We start from the raw sequence: 15,181 nt of genomic DNA on the forward strand, positions 1-15,181 counted from the left end.
TGACATGGGATGAATCAACAAATATCTGCAATTGCTGCTTCTGTTTCTATTTTCATTACAACTGACTAAAATCCCTAAAACAAAAACAAAAAAAATTCCAGTAGCACCTTAAAGACCAACTAAGTCAGTTCTTGGTATGAGCTTTCGTGTGCATGCACACTTCTTCAGATACACACTAAGTGTAAATCCCTAAGTGATCTTCCCCTCCACCTGCATGAATCTTAATATGATAATTTACCTCTACTAGCAGCAAGACATGCAGGCATTTCTGTAGGTTCCTTCCCTGGATGTGTTACTATAAGTCTTTTTTGTTCCATCAGAGCTCCGTTTCATAAATGGCTCGAGTAACTGCTCTGGACGAATTGAGGTGTTTCACAACCAGCTGTGGGGGTCCGTTTGTGGCGCTGGCTGGGATTTACAGGATGCCAACGTTGTTTGTGGAGAAATGGGCTGTGGAAATGCCTTAAGAGTGAGAAGTGAAGCTTGGTTTGGCCAAGCATCTGGTCCCATTTGGCTGGAGAGAGTTAATTGTACAGGAGAAGAAACATCCTTCTATGATTGCCCCAGAGGTCCCTGGGGAGAGCACAACTGCAGCCACAGCCAGTATGCAAGTGTGGAGTGCGCAGGTAAGGTTCTCTCTTAGGAGTCAGTGAATCCTCTGTAGGGGGAAGTTTGGAAAATCCCAACTATCAAGTTCAAATTATTATTGCAGTATATCCAGTTCTGGGACGCAGGTGGCGCTGTGGGTTAAACCACAGAGCCTAGGGCTTGCTGATCAGAAGGTTGGTGGTTCGAATCCCCGTGACGGGGTGAGCTCCCGTCGCTCTGCCCCTGCTCCTGCCAACTTAGCAGTTTGAAAGCACGTCAAAGTGCAAGTAGATAAATAGGTACCACTCCGGCGGGAAGGTCAACGGCGTTTCCGTGCGCTGCTCTAGTTCGCCAGAAGCAGCTTAGTCATGCTGGCCACAGGACCCGGAAGCTGTATACCGGCTCCCTCGGCCAATAAAGCAAGATGAGCGCCACAACCCCAGAGTTGGCCACGACTGGACCTAATGGTCAGGGGTCCCTTTGCCTTTACCTTTACCTTTATATCCAGTTCTGCCAAGAAATTATATCCAGTTCTGCCAAGAAATTGGTGCAAGACCTTCCTTCAAGAGGTTGCTTCACACTTTATTGAAATCCCCTGGACAACATGGAGGCTTCATGAAAGTGAATCACCCTTAGACATGTTAGATATCTTCCTTTGCCTTCTTTCTTTTGCCTTGTGTCCCACCTGAAGGAAACATCTTCTGTCACTGAACCATATTACAGATGTTCACATGTTGCATTAAATGAGTGTACACAATACACAATAGTAGAGCTGTAAAAACCAGCAAGTGTGCACTCTTTCACACAATCACTCGCACATGTGTAGAGACAGTTTTACCTGTGATTCCCTCCTGGGGTTGGGTGAGCTTGCTGTTTTGACTTTGGGGGTGAAGGGGTCCCCCAGGGCTGCAGGGAAGGGTGCCTGGGAAAGAGAGAAAGGACAGGAGAGAAGCCCAGACAATAAAATGGCTGGTGGGCTGAGAGCATCAATGGCACCTTCTGGAGGCAAAATTCCTGGCTAAGCACCCTGACTTTATGAATCCTTTCGTGCATTAATTAGATTTAAGCCTGTTGGTTATATGAGGCTGATTATCGCACAGAAACAACAGATGTGCCTTTCAAAAATTCTAGAACCACCAGAAACCAGATTGGTGAACGGCTCAAGCTTTTGTTCTGGAAGGGTTGAGGTGCTCCACAACCAGCAGTGGAAGACAGTGCGTTCTGTTTTCTGGAATCTGCATGATGCCCAAGTAGTGTGCAGGGAAGTTGGCTGTGGACCTGCTTTGTCAACCGAGAAAGGACCTCACTTCGGAAGAGGACATGGCCCCTTCTTGTGGAAAGATAAAGCCTGTTATGGGAAAGAAGCTGCTCTCAGATACTGTCAAAAATATGGCATGTTGCATAAAGTAATTTTTCAAGACTATTTTGAAGACTATTGGGAAGATGTTGGTGTTGTGTGCTCAGGTAATGGGTGTGAATGCATTAAAGGGTGCCATACTGTGGACATAGAAATTGGGTATAAGTTAAATCAGTCTGTCACTTTTGTTGGCAGCATATTGGTATTAGTAGTCATGAGAAGGGAGAAGAGATACAGTCCACAATGCATCTTTCCTTTCCCCTCCATCCCTCTCTCCTTTTGTGCTTATGTCTGACGCAAAATCTAATCTTGTAGCTCTTATACTTTCAAAGGGTGGATCTTTGAAATTTAAAGGTTTTTTTTTAATGCAGTGGTGGGGAACAACTGACACACAGGCCATATTCCCTGCAAAGGAGAGTTTCCTTATACAGGCCACATCATACAGGTTTTTGCTTGGAGGGAAACCTGCTATCAATAGTTTTTCCTCAAGACTAAATGCTGTGTTTGAAAGATGGAGGGCACAAGGAGAAGGGGACGACAGAGGATGAGATGGTTGGACAGTGTTCTCAAAGCCACAAACATGAGTTTGACCAAACTGCGGGAGGCAGTGGAAGACAGGAGTGCTGACATGCTCTGGTCCATGGGGTCACGAAGAGTCAGACATGACTAAACGACTAAAAAACAACTGCACTGTGATTCCTGTGTTGAAAATGGCTCCCACCGACTACAATAGGCCTTGAATAAAAGCCTCTCATTTGGTGTAATAGCAGTCCCCCCCCCCGCCCCCACAAAGGCTAAATGTGCCACAAAGGGCAATTTTTGGGTTGGGTTGCAGCTGAGGAGTGGAGTCATCCTCCTGTCCCCAGGAACTACAGCTTGGAGATTGTGACTATAGAAAAACTTCAGCAGAGAAGGTTAAACCAAATGGTTTGTGTGTAACTGAATTGACATATAAGAAGAACAGGAGGCACTGCTTCTGGAGTTCCTGCTTGTTGGGTTTTATATTCCAGGCCACATATTTCAGGTTTGAGGTCAGGGACCAGGTCTTGTTGCAAAGACTAGTCTTTGATTAGCTGCCCGGCCTCACTTTTGTGTTTGAGTGTGAACATCAATCAGAACCAGCGCATATTTGGCTCCGCCCATACTGGTCACGGACATCGGCCCACACAAATCTGCATGTACTAACTGAAAAGCCTTAGTGGTCACCCTCTCAGACCTTGGGTATGTGCACGTTTTCACCTTTGCGTGTTTGCACGCCCGGCAATCAAGAAACTTAGCACATGATTTCATTTTGCACCCCTCAGTGTACTCTGGGATCTTCTTCACGGAACCCCATGATACGTGAGCCAGATGTCGGTGCCAGAGGTGGGCACACACATCATGGACTGGAACGTTGGCACACTGTGCTTGAGCCACCTCCGTGTCATCTGGACCTGCAAAAGAAGCTTCTAGCACAAACAGCCTGTCTTTACATTCAACACTGACTAGTTGCTGTCCATTCTTAGAAATATAACACATATTATCCTCAAAACACACTCTGTAGCTATCAGCAAGAAGAGCACTGACAGATAGCAATGCGCAGGACAGTCCTGGAACAACAAACGCCTGTATCAAATCCTGTAAGAAAGCACAAAACAGTGAGCCAGACTGCATGAGAGCATGTTTAGTCCCATCTGCTAAACAAACAGTTTCCCCAGAAGATACAGAGGTGCAGTTCTCCAGGAATCCACCAGAGGGCACGAGATGATGAGAAGCACCTGAGTCAACCACAAAGGTCAGCACAGCATCCTGTTGACAACTCTTGACTGATGCCATAGAGGCTGCTAAATGTTTATGTTCAGAGCCCTCTCTGCCAGCTGCCTTCGGCTTTCCTTTCCCACGTTTCGAAGAGCCCTTTATCTGGTTGCTACGGGATACGGCCTTCGGCTGTTCCTGTTCCTCCACTGGACATTCTCTCACAAGATGGGAGGGGGCGCCACAGCGATAACAGCGACGTGTAGCAACAGCTCTCACAGCTTCCTCTTCAGCCATTCATTTGTTCCCTGCACCCCCACCTTTGGGTGCACAGCCTGGGCCTGCACGCTCCCCAGCACTCTGGTTGTGGGCCTCTACATCACGCGGCATCTCAGAGACAAAGCAGCTACTCCCAGCTGTAACTTCAGGAACATGGCCAGCAGCCCCCACGGGCTCTTGGCTTCCTCCCTGCTCTTAGCTCCTGCTGAGCTTTCACACAGATTCCTCAGCACCTGCCAGGCGGCCTAAGCTGACTCAACGCCCTCCAGGTGGGGCAACAGCAAAGCGTCCACACATGCTTTCAACATGCAGAGCTCTCTCTGCTCTCTCTCACTCAGCAGAGCCTCCAGGTCTGCTGCACCATCTCCAGCAGCAGCTTGCATGGGTGGGGTCGGCTCCTTCTGGACTGGACTCCAGAGCCCTGTGGCCAAAAACCACCCCCTTGCTCTTCTGGCCCAAATTTCCCAGGTTTGGTGGCCTGTGAGCTTTTCAAATGGGACATCATAACAGCCCTGGAGATCAGCCATCTCCTTCCCCGGTGCTCCCTTGGGGCTTTGAAGTACTCATGCGTACTGGCCGGCTCCGAGGAGAGGCCTCCAGCGACTCTTTGCAGCACACAGCTTGCAGCCAGTGAGACTCCCTGCTTTCCTTACAGGCAGAGCCTTAAAGCTGGTCTTCCTCCTCCGGCAACCTAAAACAGCAGCTTTTCAGCTTTCTCAGCACACAGCACATCAAAGCAGATTTCTCTAATTGCGTATCACTGCCGTCCATAACCTGAGATGATTTATTGCTCAGATAAGCCTGGCGTCCAGCCTGCTCTCGCTGCGCAACCTCTGCCAGACCTCGGCATTCCAAAGTCCACATTCCAATGCTCTGAGCAAATGCAGAGTCCAGCAGCGGTCAGAGAAAGCTGCTGCCTTCTGTGCTTCTTCAGTGTGCTTAAACAGAGTCTCACACAGAGCTTACTAGTAACTAAAAGCAGCTTTATTACAGCAGAAAACTATCCATTGTCTATCACAGCAAGCAGCATCGTGAAAACACGTTCGCTCCTCTCAAAAGCGAAAGTAGAGAGAAGACAAAGAGCTGAGACTCTCGGAAGTGACGCAGAGTCTCTCCCCACCCCACAGTAGGCAGGACGTACATTCTGAGCTGTTTAACCTATAAGCTCAGGTTCTCCTCACAGCTTTGCCAGAAGTATGTGAGGGGGAAACAACTTGACTCAATCGTATATTTCCTTGACATCTGATGGGAGGGCATTCTGCATTTTAAACCCAAGGTACGATTGTATTAAATAATTCATGGAAAGGGTGATGGTGTTTATTTAGGAGGATAATGTGGGGGGGCAGAGTAGGTGGCTTAATTCTAAACCCCTGTATTTCATTCATTAGATCCCAAATTATAAACAAGTGTGATGGGATAATGAGCTGCTTGTGCGTAAAGCTTGATCCCTCCGGGTTTTGGCTAGCCAGCCAACCTCTGTCTCTAACGGAGCCCCCAAAGCATGGCTCCGTCAGTCGCTGGTAGAATCCGACAGTGGGCGTCTACGGAATCTATTCCAACATAAAAGTTCCTTGACGGAAACGCGTCGTCTGGATTCTCGGCGCGACAGTTTCCGGCGAGGAGTGGGGGTGCTTATGGGAGGATCTGAAACTCCTCCGCTGTTACTGCTGGAAGAGTCCCTGAGCCATGCCTCCATCTCTCTCTCCTTAAGACTTCCCGATTTCCCCCTACTGGTGCCCTCCTCCGCTGCTGACTCTCTCCTGCCTTCTGAGAGCCTCTCCACCTCCTGTCTTTCCGATGGCAGTTCCCTGACATCCACCTCCCCTCCAGGGCCCCCTTCACCCCCTCCCGCCCCCTTTTCTACTGGCGGTGAGGGTGGAAAACCCCGGAAAGAACCCTCTTCATCATCAGCGGATTCGAACACTTCTCTCCACTGCCCCCCTTCTCTTCTCTCTGTGTTCTCTTCCTCCTCAGATTCTGCTCCCTCTTCCTGCCCTGATTCTGGGAACCCTTCAAACTCCTCTTCCTCATCGGTGGTGCCGAAGTGTTCCCTCCTAAACCTTCCCACGGGCTGAGGTTTCCTTGGAAACCGTTGATGAAACGTTTCTATTAAAATCTCGTCATTGACCTCCTCTGCCGGTACCCATGTGTTTTCCGACTCCGCTTCCCCTTCCCATTCTACCAAATACTCCACCTGATTCCCTCTCCACCTGGAATCAATGATTCCTGCCACATGTGGGTTGCGTTCCCTTTCTTCTATTACTGGTGTTTGCGTGACCTCTCCCTCACGTTCCCCCCACTCTCGCCCCTCTCGGTATGGCGACAGTAGAGACCTGTGAAATACTGGATGCAGTTTCATGTGGTTGGGCAATCTGAGCTTGAATGCCACCGGATTGACCTGTTGTATGATCTCAAAGGGTCCCAGCCGTTTGGGTCTTAATTTCTTACACCCTCCCTTGAACGGCAGTCCTTGGGTGGATAGCCACACCCTGTCCCCCACCCTTATGGTTTCACCTTCCCTTCGGCTTCTGTCTGCTTGCCTTTTGTATTCTTCCTTGGCCCTCTCTAAGTTAAGTTGGAGTTGCCGGTGGATCGCTTCCATCTCTTCAACAAAGTGTTCTGCAGCCGGTACACTCCACCTCTCCCCTCCTTCTCCTGGAAATGCCCTGGGATGACACCCATAGTTTGCCAGGAAGGGACTTATCCCAGTGGACACATTCTCCGCGTTGTTGTAGGCAAATTCTGCCAGGGCCAACTTATCTACCCAATCATTTTCTCGGTCACTTACATAACACCTCAGGTATTGTTGTAAAATCCCGTTTGCCCTTTCCGCTTGCCCAATTGTTTCTGGGTGCCGGGCAGTTGAAAAATTGACCTCCACGTGCAGTAAGCTCATGAGCTTCCTCCAGAACCTGGAAGTAAACTGTTTCCCTCTGTCGCTGACCACCCTCAAGGGGGCGCCATGCAACCTGAAAATATGCTCTACAAACAACTTGGCGGTTTCCTCCGCTGTGACCGCATGTGAACAGGCTATAAAATGACACATCTTAGTTAATAGATCTACCACCACCATGACAGCTGTCTTGCCTTTGGATTTTGGCAGGTCCGTCATAAAATCTATGGATACTGCCTCCCATGGCCTTTCTGGTGTGGGTAAGGGTTCTAATAGCCCCGCTGGTGCCAGTCTCTCCCCTTTCACTCGCTGGCACCTGTCGCACCCCCTGACATATTCCCGTACGTCCTCCCTCACCTTGGGCCACCAAAACTCCCTGGTAACCAACCACATGGTTTTGTGCTGTCCGAAGTGCCCCGCTGTGGGGCTGTCGTGCAACAGTTTGAGTACCCTGCTCCGCAGTTCCCCATCGGGTATGTACAGTGCCCCTTTGTAATACAACGCCCCGTTCTTTTCTTCAAACCCCCCTGTGTTCTCCTCTGTCCTCCTGAGTTCTCTGAGTTTCTCTTGGGCGTATTCATCGTTCTCAGTACTCACTATCAGTTCCCTCTGCCCCACCAATGCCGCCCCACACACCCAGTGGTCCTCAGGGATTATATGCCTTTCCTCAGGCGCTCCCTCCCCCTCTAAGTACTCAGGTTTCCTGGAAAGAGCGTCCGCCCTTACGTTCTCCGAGCCTGGCACGTAACAAATTTCAAAATGGAATTTGGAGAACTCCTGGGCCCATCTCACTTGTCTCTGGTTCAGCACTCGGGCTGTTCTCCAGTATTCCAGATTTTTGTGGTCAGTTCTGACTTGAACCTTGTGCTGCGCCCCAATCAGCAAGTGCCGCCATCTCCGGAATGCTTCATGAATGGCGAGCAGTTCTCGGTCGTATACTGTGTAGTTCCTCTCGGATTTGTTCAACTTCCGCGAGAAGAAGGCACACGGTCTCCATTCTGACGTATCTTTTCCCGGCTGGAGAAGCACGGCCCCCACCGCTCAGTCTGACGCGTCAGTCTCCACTCTCATTGGTTGCTGTAGATCCACGTGCAAAAGTTGCTCTTCCGACGCAAACGCCTTCTTTAATCGTTCGAACGCCCGCTGCGCCTCTTCCGTCCAAACAAATTTCTTCTTGCTGCTAAGACAATCCGTGATGGGCGCCGTTAAGTGGGCAAAGTTTTTGATGAACTTCCTATAGAAGTTTCCGAAGCCCAGGAATCTTTGCACGTCCTTCTTGGTCTTTGGTGTCTTCCATTCCAGTACCGCTTGAACCTTGCTGGGATCCATGGCTAATCCCTTGTCAGACAACCGGTACCCCAGGAATTCCACCTCCCTGGTATGAAACTGACACTTCTCCAGTTTCACCCACAGCTGGTTTGCTCGCAGTCTGCTCAGTACCTCTCTTACATCTCGCACATGCTGCTCCTCATTCTCTGAGTACACCAGGACGTCATCTAAGAACGCTACGCAGTTCTTGTAGAGCAATGGCCCCAGGACGTGATTCATGAATGATTGAAAACAGGCCGAGCCCCCTTGTAATCCGAAAGGCATAACTGAGTACTCAAAAGCCCCCAAGGGGGTGAACATAGTGGTCTTCCACTCATCCCCCTTTCTCACACGTATCAAATTATATGCACCCCTAAGGTCCAGCTTGGTAAAATTTTTCCCTTTTCTCACCCGTGTCAGAATGTCATCAATTCTGGGCATGGGGAAAGTCACTGGTTCTGACACTGCATTTAGGGCCCTGAAATCCACTACAAGCCTCGGTTTATCCGTGTTTTTTTTGTCCACAAAGAACACTGGGCTGCCCCCCACCGCTCGTGACTCTCTGATGAAACCTCGCTTGAGGTTCTTGTCAATGAACTCCCTTAACTCCTGCATCTCACTGTCTGACATTGCATACAGCTTGCCCACTGGCAATTGTGCTCCTGGGAGTAAGGTAATTTGACAGTCAAAAGGTCTGTGCGGGGGCAGTTTATCTGCTTCCTTTTCGCTGAAGACGTCAATCAAGTCAGCATATTGTCGTGGCACCTTCCCTTTGTCCGTTACCTCCATCCCTGCTAGAGTGGCCTTGGCCCCTTCCTGAGCCTTTCCCTCCTTGCAGTGTTCTAGGCAATGTGCTGATCCAAAGGAAACCACCCTCTGATGCCAGCCTACTAGCGGATCATGTAGTGCCAGCCAGCTCATCCCCAAAATAATAGGAGCTCCCCCCAAGGTGGCTACGTTAAACGCTATCAGTTCTGTGTGTCTTGCCACCCTCATTATCATTGGTACAGTCTGTTGGCTCACTTCTCCTCCCAACAGTTCCCTCCCATCAATCGTGGTCACCTGCAGAGGGTTACTTAACGGGATAGTCTGTATCTGGTGTTCAGCTGCAAACTCCTTACTCATGAAATTACAGGAGCTGCCTGAATCCAATAGCGCTTTTATCTTTAGTGGGTGTCCGTTTGGCAGCTCCAGCAACACCTCTATCACAAGCGCTGGTCTTGGGGGTTCCGGCGTGGGCACATTCACTACTCCCTGGCCTGGCTGCTGTGCCCTGATGTTGGCAACCAGGCGTTGGCTTTTACTTGCTCCTTTATTTCTTCTTCCTCCTTCCCCCCAACAGTTCCCGCCATCCCTTGCCATTCCTTTCTTTGCGGACAGACTCTGGCAAAGTGACCTGGCTGTTGGCAGAGATAACATTTCTTGGCACTCTTTCCCTCCTTCTTCCGCCCTTCACTGGTGTTTGAAACTGCGCGCGCACGCGCTGTTCCAAGTTCCATCGGCTCTGCTGGCGGGAAAGGCTGCTCCGGAATCTCTGGAATGCGGAAATCCTTCCAACGTTCCCCCTTTCCTTCCCGCTTTTCCAAAGCTCTTGCCTCCTGGCGCGCTCCTATGGACAGCGCAGATTTAGTCAGCTGGTCCATAGACTCCGCCCTAGGCGCCTGGGAAAGTTCATCTTTCACTGCCGGAGAGAGCCCTTCTTCAAACAGCATTTGAATGGGTTCACTCGCTAGGTCCCAACCCAGTCTATGTATCAACATGGTGAACTCAGTCCAGTACTCACGTACAGATCGGCTCCCCTGTTTACACGCCATTAACTGCCTGCGCACCACTCCCTGCTCAATCTCGCTAGAAAACATCAGGTCCATGGCGCGAAAAAACTTCCTCGTGTCCTTTAGGATTTCATTGTTGGCTGCCATCAGGGGTCTAACCCAGTCCTTCACCCCTCCCTCTAGATGGCCAATAACGTACGCCACTCTAGAATCCTCATCGGGGAAGTCATCAAACTGTAGATTGAGAGCATATTGCATCTCGGTTCTAAAGGCTTGATAGTTCCTGGGATCTCCCCCAAATTTCTGCACCAATCCAGGCACCTTTCTTGCGAGTGGGGTGGTTTTCCCCTTATCCGCATCTTGAGCCCTCCTCTCCTCGAGCCTCGCCGTTTGCAGCGCGAGCTGGACCTCCAACGCCCTGTACCTTTCTTCCAGGCTTGGACCCGCTCCAGCTCCAGCTCCTGCTCCTCCGGTTCCGGCTGGGTTGCTCATGATGCCTCTGCTTGCACAAGCTGCTTTCAGAGACTGTCGGATTGCTGTGATGGGATAATGAGCTGCTTGTGCGTAAAGCTTGATCCCTCCGGGTTTTGGCTAGCCAGCCAACCTCTGTCTCTAACGGAGCCCCCAAAGCATGGCTCCGTCAGTCGCTGGTAGAATCCGACAGTGGGCATCTACGGAATCTATTCCAACATAAAAGTTCCTTGACGGAAACGCGTCGTGTGGATTCTCGGCGCGACAGTTTCCGGCGAGGAGTGGGGGTGCTTATGGGAGGATCTGAAACTCCTCCGCTGTTACTGCTGGAAGAGTCCCTGAGCCATGCCTCCATCTCTCTCTCCTTAAGACTTCCCGATTTCCCCCTACTGGTGCCCTCCTCCGCTGCTGACTCTCTCCTGCCTTCTGAGAGCCTCTCCACCTCCTGTCTTTCCGATGGCAGTTCCCTGACAACAAGGTTATATGACAGCTGTGCATTTCAAAAAACAAACAACCCTCTTTTTCCCCATCAGAGCTCCGCCTAGTGAATGGCTCAAGTCGCTGCTCTGGGCGGATTGAAGTGTTTCACAACCAGCAATGGGGGACTGTGTGTGATGCTGGCTGGGATTTACAGGACGCCCATGTTGTGTGCAGAGAACTGAGCTGTGGAAATGCCTCCAAAGCATTTGGTGGAGCCTTGTTTGGCCAAGGATCGGGTCCCATCTGGCTGGAGGGAGTCAACTGTACGGGAGAAGAAGCGTCCCTGTCCATATGCCCAAGAAAGTCATTGGCAGAGCACAGATGTGATCACAGCCAGGATGCAAGTGTGGGGTGTTCAGGTAATGTTGTAGGAGAGGTTTTGTTTAGTGTAGCCTGTGTAGAGCCAAAGACCCAAAGTATTTCTAGATGAAAGCTGGATAGATTCACTCATCTGGTGGCAGAAAATCGTTGAGACAGAGAATGGCAGGAATGTTTGGCAGGTACTCAGGTAGAAAATGCTAGCTCTAAAACTGGCATTAAAGGTAAAGGTAAAGGTACCCCTGCCCGTATGGGCCAGTCTTGACAAACTCTAGGGTTGTGCGCTCATCTAACTCTAGAGGCCGGGAGCCGGAGCTGTCCACAGACACTTCCGGGTCACTTGGCCAGTGTGACATCGCTGCTCTGGCGAGCCTGAACCAACGCAGCACACCTAACGCCTTTTACCTTCCCACTATAAAGCGGTACCTATTTATCTACTTGCTCTTTAAGGGTGCTTTCGAACTGCTAGGTGGGCAGGAGCTGGGACCGAAAGACGGGAGCTCACCCAGCCATATGATCAGCAATCCTAGGCACTGTGGTTTTACCCACAGCGCCACCCGCATCCCAAAACTGGCATTAGTTCCTCCTAAACAGGAGCCTACAGTTGGAGCATTGATCCATCAATTCTTCCTTATGCTTAAATCTCCATATATCCATTAAGTTAAGGTTTTCTACTAAATTGAAAAAGGTAATGGGTAGTGTCCCTTCCTCTGAGTCTGATTTCCTTATTGTCCTATCCATATCCAAGGAGACTACCCCATTAGTATCTCACATCAGAATTATTTTCGGATCCATATAATCAAACAGTTTTTCCTCTAATATTTTGTAGTATTCCGATTTTCTTTCATCATCTTTAAAATTTTGCTGCAGGTCGTATTTGTCATTTACATAAATTACCACTCCCCTTTGTGTGTGTGTGTGTGTGTGTGTGTGTGTGTGGTGTTATAAATTATTTTCCTAATCTTTTGTTTATTAAGACTCTTCTGTGTTTTTTGCAACATGTCTTCCTGAAGACAAATTATATGCAAATTTTGTTTTATTAAAATGTGTTCTATTTTATTTCTTTTAAATTTATTATTCAGTCCATTAACATTCCATGTCAAACGTTTTGAATCCAATCTTATAATTTATATACACTTTATGAGTCTGTTTGTTTCTCTTCTTCCTGTTTATCTCCTCTATCTTCTAGGCCTGTTTCTCCCTCAGTTGTTTTGACTCCAAGTTGTTTTTTATATTCCCTCCAAAACTGACTTGTCCTTACATCTATGCTTTTCCCCTTTGTCTGAAAATGTACGGTATATCATTTTCTCTCAATGAATCTGTCAGGAACTTATAGTTCCTCTTCTTTAACAATCTGGTCAGAATCTCCTTCAAGATTATGATGTTTGTATTGTTAATACACACTCTTTTTTCATAGTTCATCTATAGTATCCTACCTTTCATCTCTCTTGAATTGAATATCACCAGACAGTCCCCTGGTAGGTTTTTTTTTTTAGCTTTTGCGTAACTTGATTTGATCATGAAGGCTTTATCCAATGAAAAGTTGACTTCCTCTTCTTCAATTTCTTACCAGCCTGCTATTTCTTTTATTATTTTGGCTCTTCTCCTCCACACTCTCTGGGATCCCTCAAAATCTCAAAGTTGATTCTTTCTGCTGAATTTCCAGCACTGCAAATGAATCCCATACAGTTTCCTGCATCATACTTAATCCTACCGCATCTTACTTAGACCTCTCATGAGGTCTTTCAGCTCTTTTACCCTGTTTGTTTTCTTAGTTGTTTCTTCCAGGCCTTGTGTCTTTACTTTTAAATGTTGCATGGGTTTTCCTAGTTCTAAAGTTTTTGTTGATAATTCTTTGATTTGTCCAGTTAGGTCCACCACTGATTTTGTATTCTGTTCGATCTTGTTTTCCATCCTTTCCAATTTCTCCTCCAGATTCTTTGCATTATCTTTTATATCTTTCCTTAAATCAGAATACATTTCTGAAATTTCCATTTTGGGCTTTGGTTCTTGGGTGGAACCTCTTCTCATCTGGGCTGGAGTTGTTCTTTGTCCCACTAGGGGGGATAAAAGGGGAAATGAAAAGGAGGGTGGAACTTTCTATTTGGCTGTTTCTATGTGCCTAATGTTAGTTTCTCTTTGCCACTGAGCAGTGCTTTGGAGTCACAGGACTCTGTTTACATTCCACACATTCCAGAGACAGTCCAGGCTGTTGGAGAGGAGACGGATGTGACGTTACTGGTTTCCTGTTCCTTTGTTCCTTTGGTTCAGTTGCTCTCTGCTCTCACAGGGAGAGGATTTATTTTTCTTTGCTCTGCATAGCTTAGTAATAAAGCATAGCATGTAGCCATAAATCTCATCACTTCTGCTGCTTTGGAAACTCTGCTGAACGGGAATGTGCCTGAGGCCTCATCAAAGGCTCAGGTCATTAATTATTCATCAGGGGCGATTCTGGAGGAAAATGAGCTTTATCAGCTTGGCTGAGCGGAGATCCCGACACCTAATCCAAAATGGAGAGTCTGAATAAAAATCACACAAAGAGAGGGGGGCCCCAAACCCCCACAAATATTATACCCATATGAAACATAAGTTTTCAGCTTCTTCCAAGCCCAATCCTCTCGCCCTTTGAGGAACTTTATTTCCAGTTAAATCTCTATCCTCAACCTGTATTTCAAATAACCAAGACTGCAATAAAAAGAAAGAGGAAGGGGAAGGCAAAAAAAGTTTTATTTATATATCCAAGTTGCCAGTGGATTTGGTCACCTCTGGCACATTCATATGAGATGTACTCTCAAACAAGTTCTTGAAGGTTGTGTCCAAGGATTTCGAGAAGATGACTGCACGAATGGAGAATATGCCGGCGTCATGTGCTCAGAGAGTACCATAAAATAGCCATAGAAACTGACTACACCAAGAAACCCGATTAATATGACATTGTATTAAAAAGAGCTATTTCTTTATCATTCTTAAGACAAAAATCTAAGAAAGTGTTATTATAGTTGTGGATGGGGGACTTTGGATAAAGAATGATGCTTCATGTTTTTTGAGAAATGGTGCTTCAGAGTCTGTTCATTCCAGCCCTAAAGTGAACCCAATTAAATTATTTTGAATTATCTGGTAAACTGCAGTCTTATGAAAAGGTTAAAATGTTGAGATGATCATGAGTTTACAGTGGTACCTCTGATTACGTACTTAATTCGTTCCGGAGGTTCGTTCTTAACCTGAAACTGTTCTTAATCTGAAGCACCACTTTAGCTAATGGGGCCTCCTGCTGCTGCTGCGCCGCCACCGCACGATTTCTCTTCTCAACCTGAAGCAAAGTTCTTAACCCGACGTACTATTTCTGGGTTAGCGGAGTCTGTAACCTGAAGTGTATGTAACCTGAAGCGTATGTAACCCGAGGTACCACTGTATATGTATGCCTCTGTATGCTCAAAGCAGCTCACAACCACAAACAGAGTAAAATATAACAGCATTTCAAGGTAAAGCATTCATGGTTCCCCCACATCTCTCTCCCTCCCCCCCTCTCTTTTCCCCCAACCACACAATGACAATGACAATAGTGTTCTCATACTGAACATAAACAAATTGTAAAAAAGGCTCCTACATGATGAAATCAAGGAATCTCAGTAGAAAAACCATGTAAATGCAATCCAGTAGTTCAACATGTAAAACAGGAATTGTGAATAACCGTTATAGGAATTGATTATAATCAGCTTTAATATTTAGAAAATATTTAATTATTTAATATAGAAATTAATAGGGGCTAGGTAATGTATATGTAATAAATCTTTATAAGGAGTTTGGAAATTTTTACCCCTGGTTAAAATTTCATGTTTGTGTATAGTGGGAAATGTGAGCAACAGACAAAAATACTAGCTGGAAATGCCAGCATGGCCACCTGCCCACTTGTTGTGCCTCAGCCTAAATGGAAGCCAGGAAGAATGAGGAACTGGAAGGTGGACAAAATTTCCTTTAATC

The 15,181-nt window shown here is 47.6% G+C and overlaps 1 protein-coding gene across 1 annotated transcript in view; it reads left to right on the forward strand.

Moving 5' to 3' along the window:
* LOC310829443 (scavenger receptor cysteine-rich domain-containing protein DMBT1-like) overlaps positions 1-15,181 on the forward strand; it is a gene marked incomplete at its 5' end in the record, with an annotated part of 28,258 nt that overhangs the window by 12,940 nt on the left and 137 nt on the right. The window contains 3 exons of the mRNA XM_083707895.1: positions 321-626; positions 1,720-2,052; positions 10,936-11,241. Coding sequence (XP_083564021.1) covers positions 321-626; positions 1,720-2,052; positions 10,936-11,241 — 945 coding nt within the window. The remainder of the gene's footprint in view (positions 1-320; positions 627-1,719; positions 2,053-10,935; positions 11,242-15,181) is intronic.

This window comes from Podarcis gaigeae (genome assembly GCF_964106915.1).
Source record: "Podarcis gaigeae genome assembly, chromosome: 13".
Taxonomy (NCBI): domain Eukaryota; kingdom Metazoa; phylum Chordata; class Lepidosauria; order Squamata; family Lacertidae; genus Podarcis; species Podarcis gaigeae.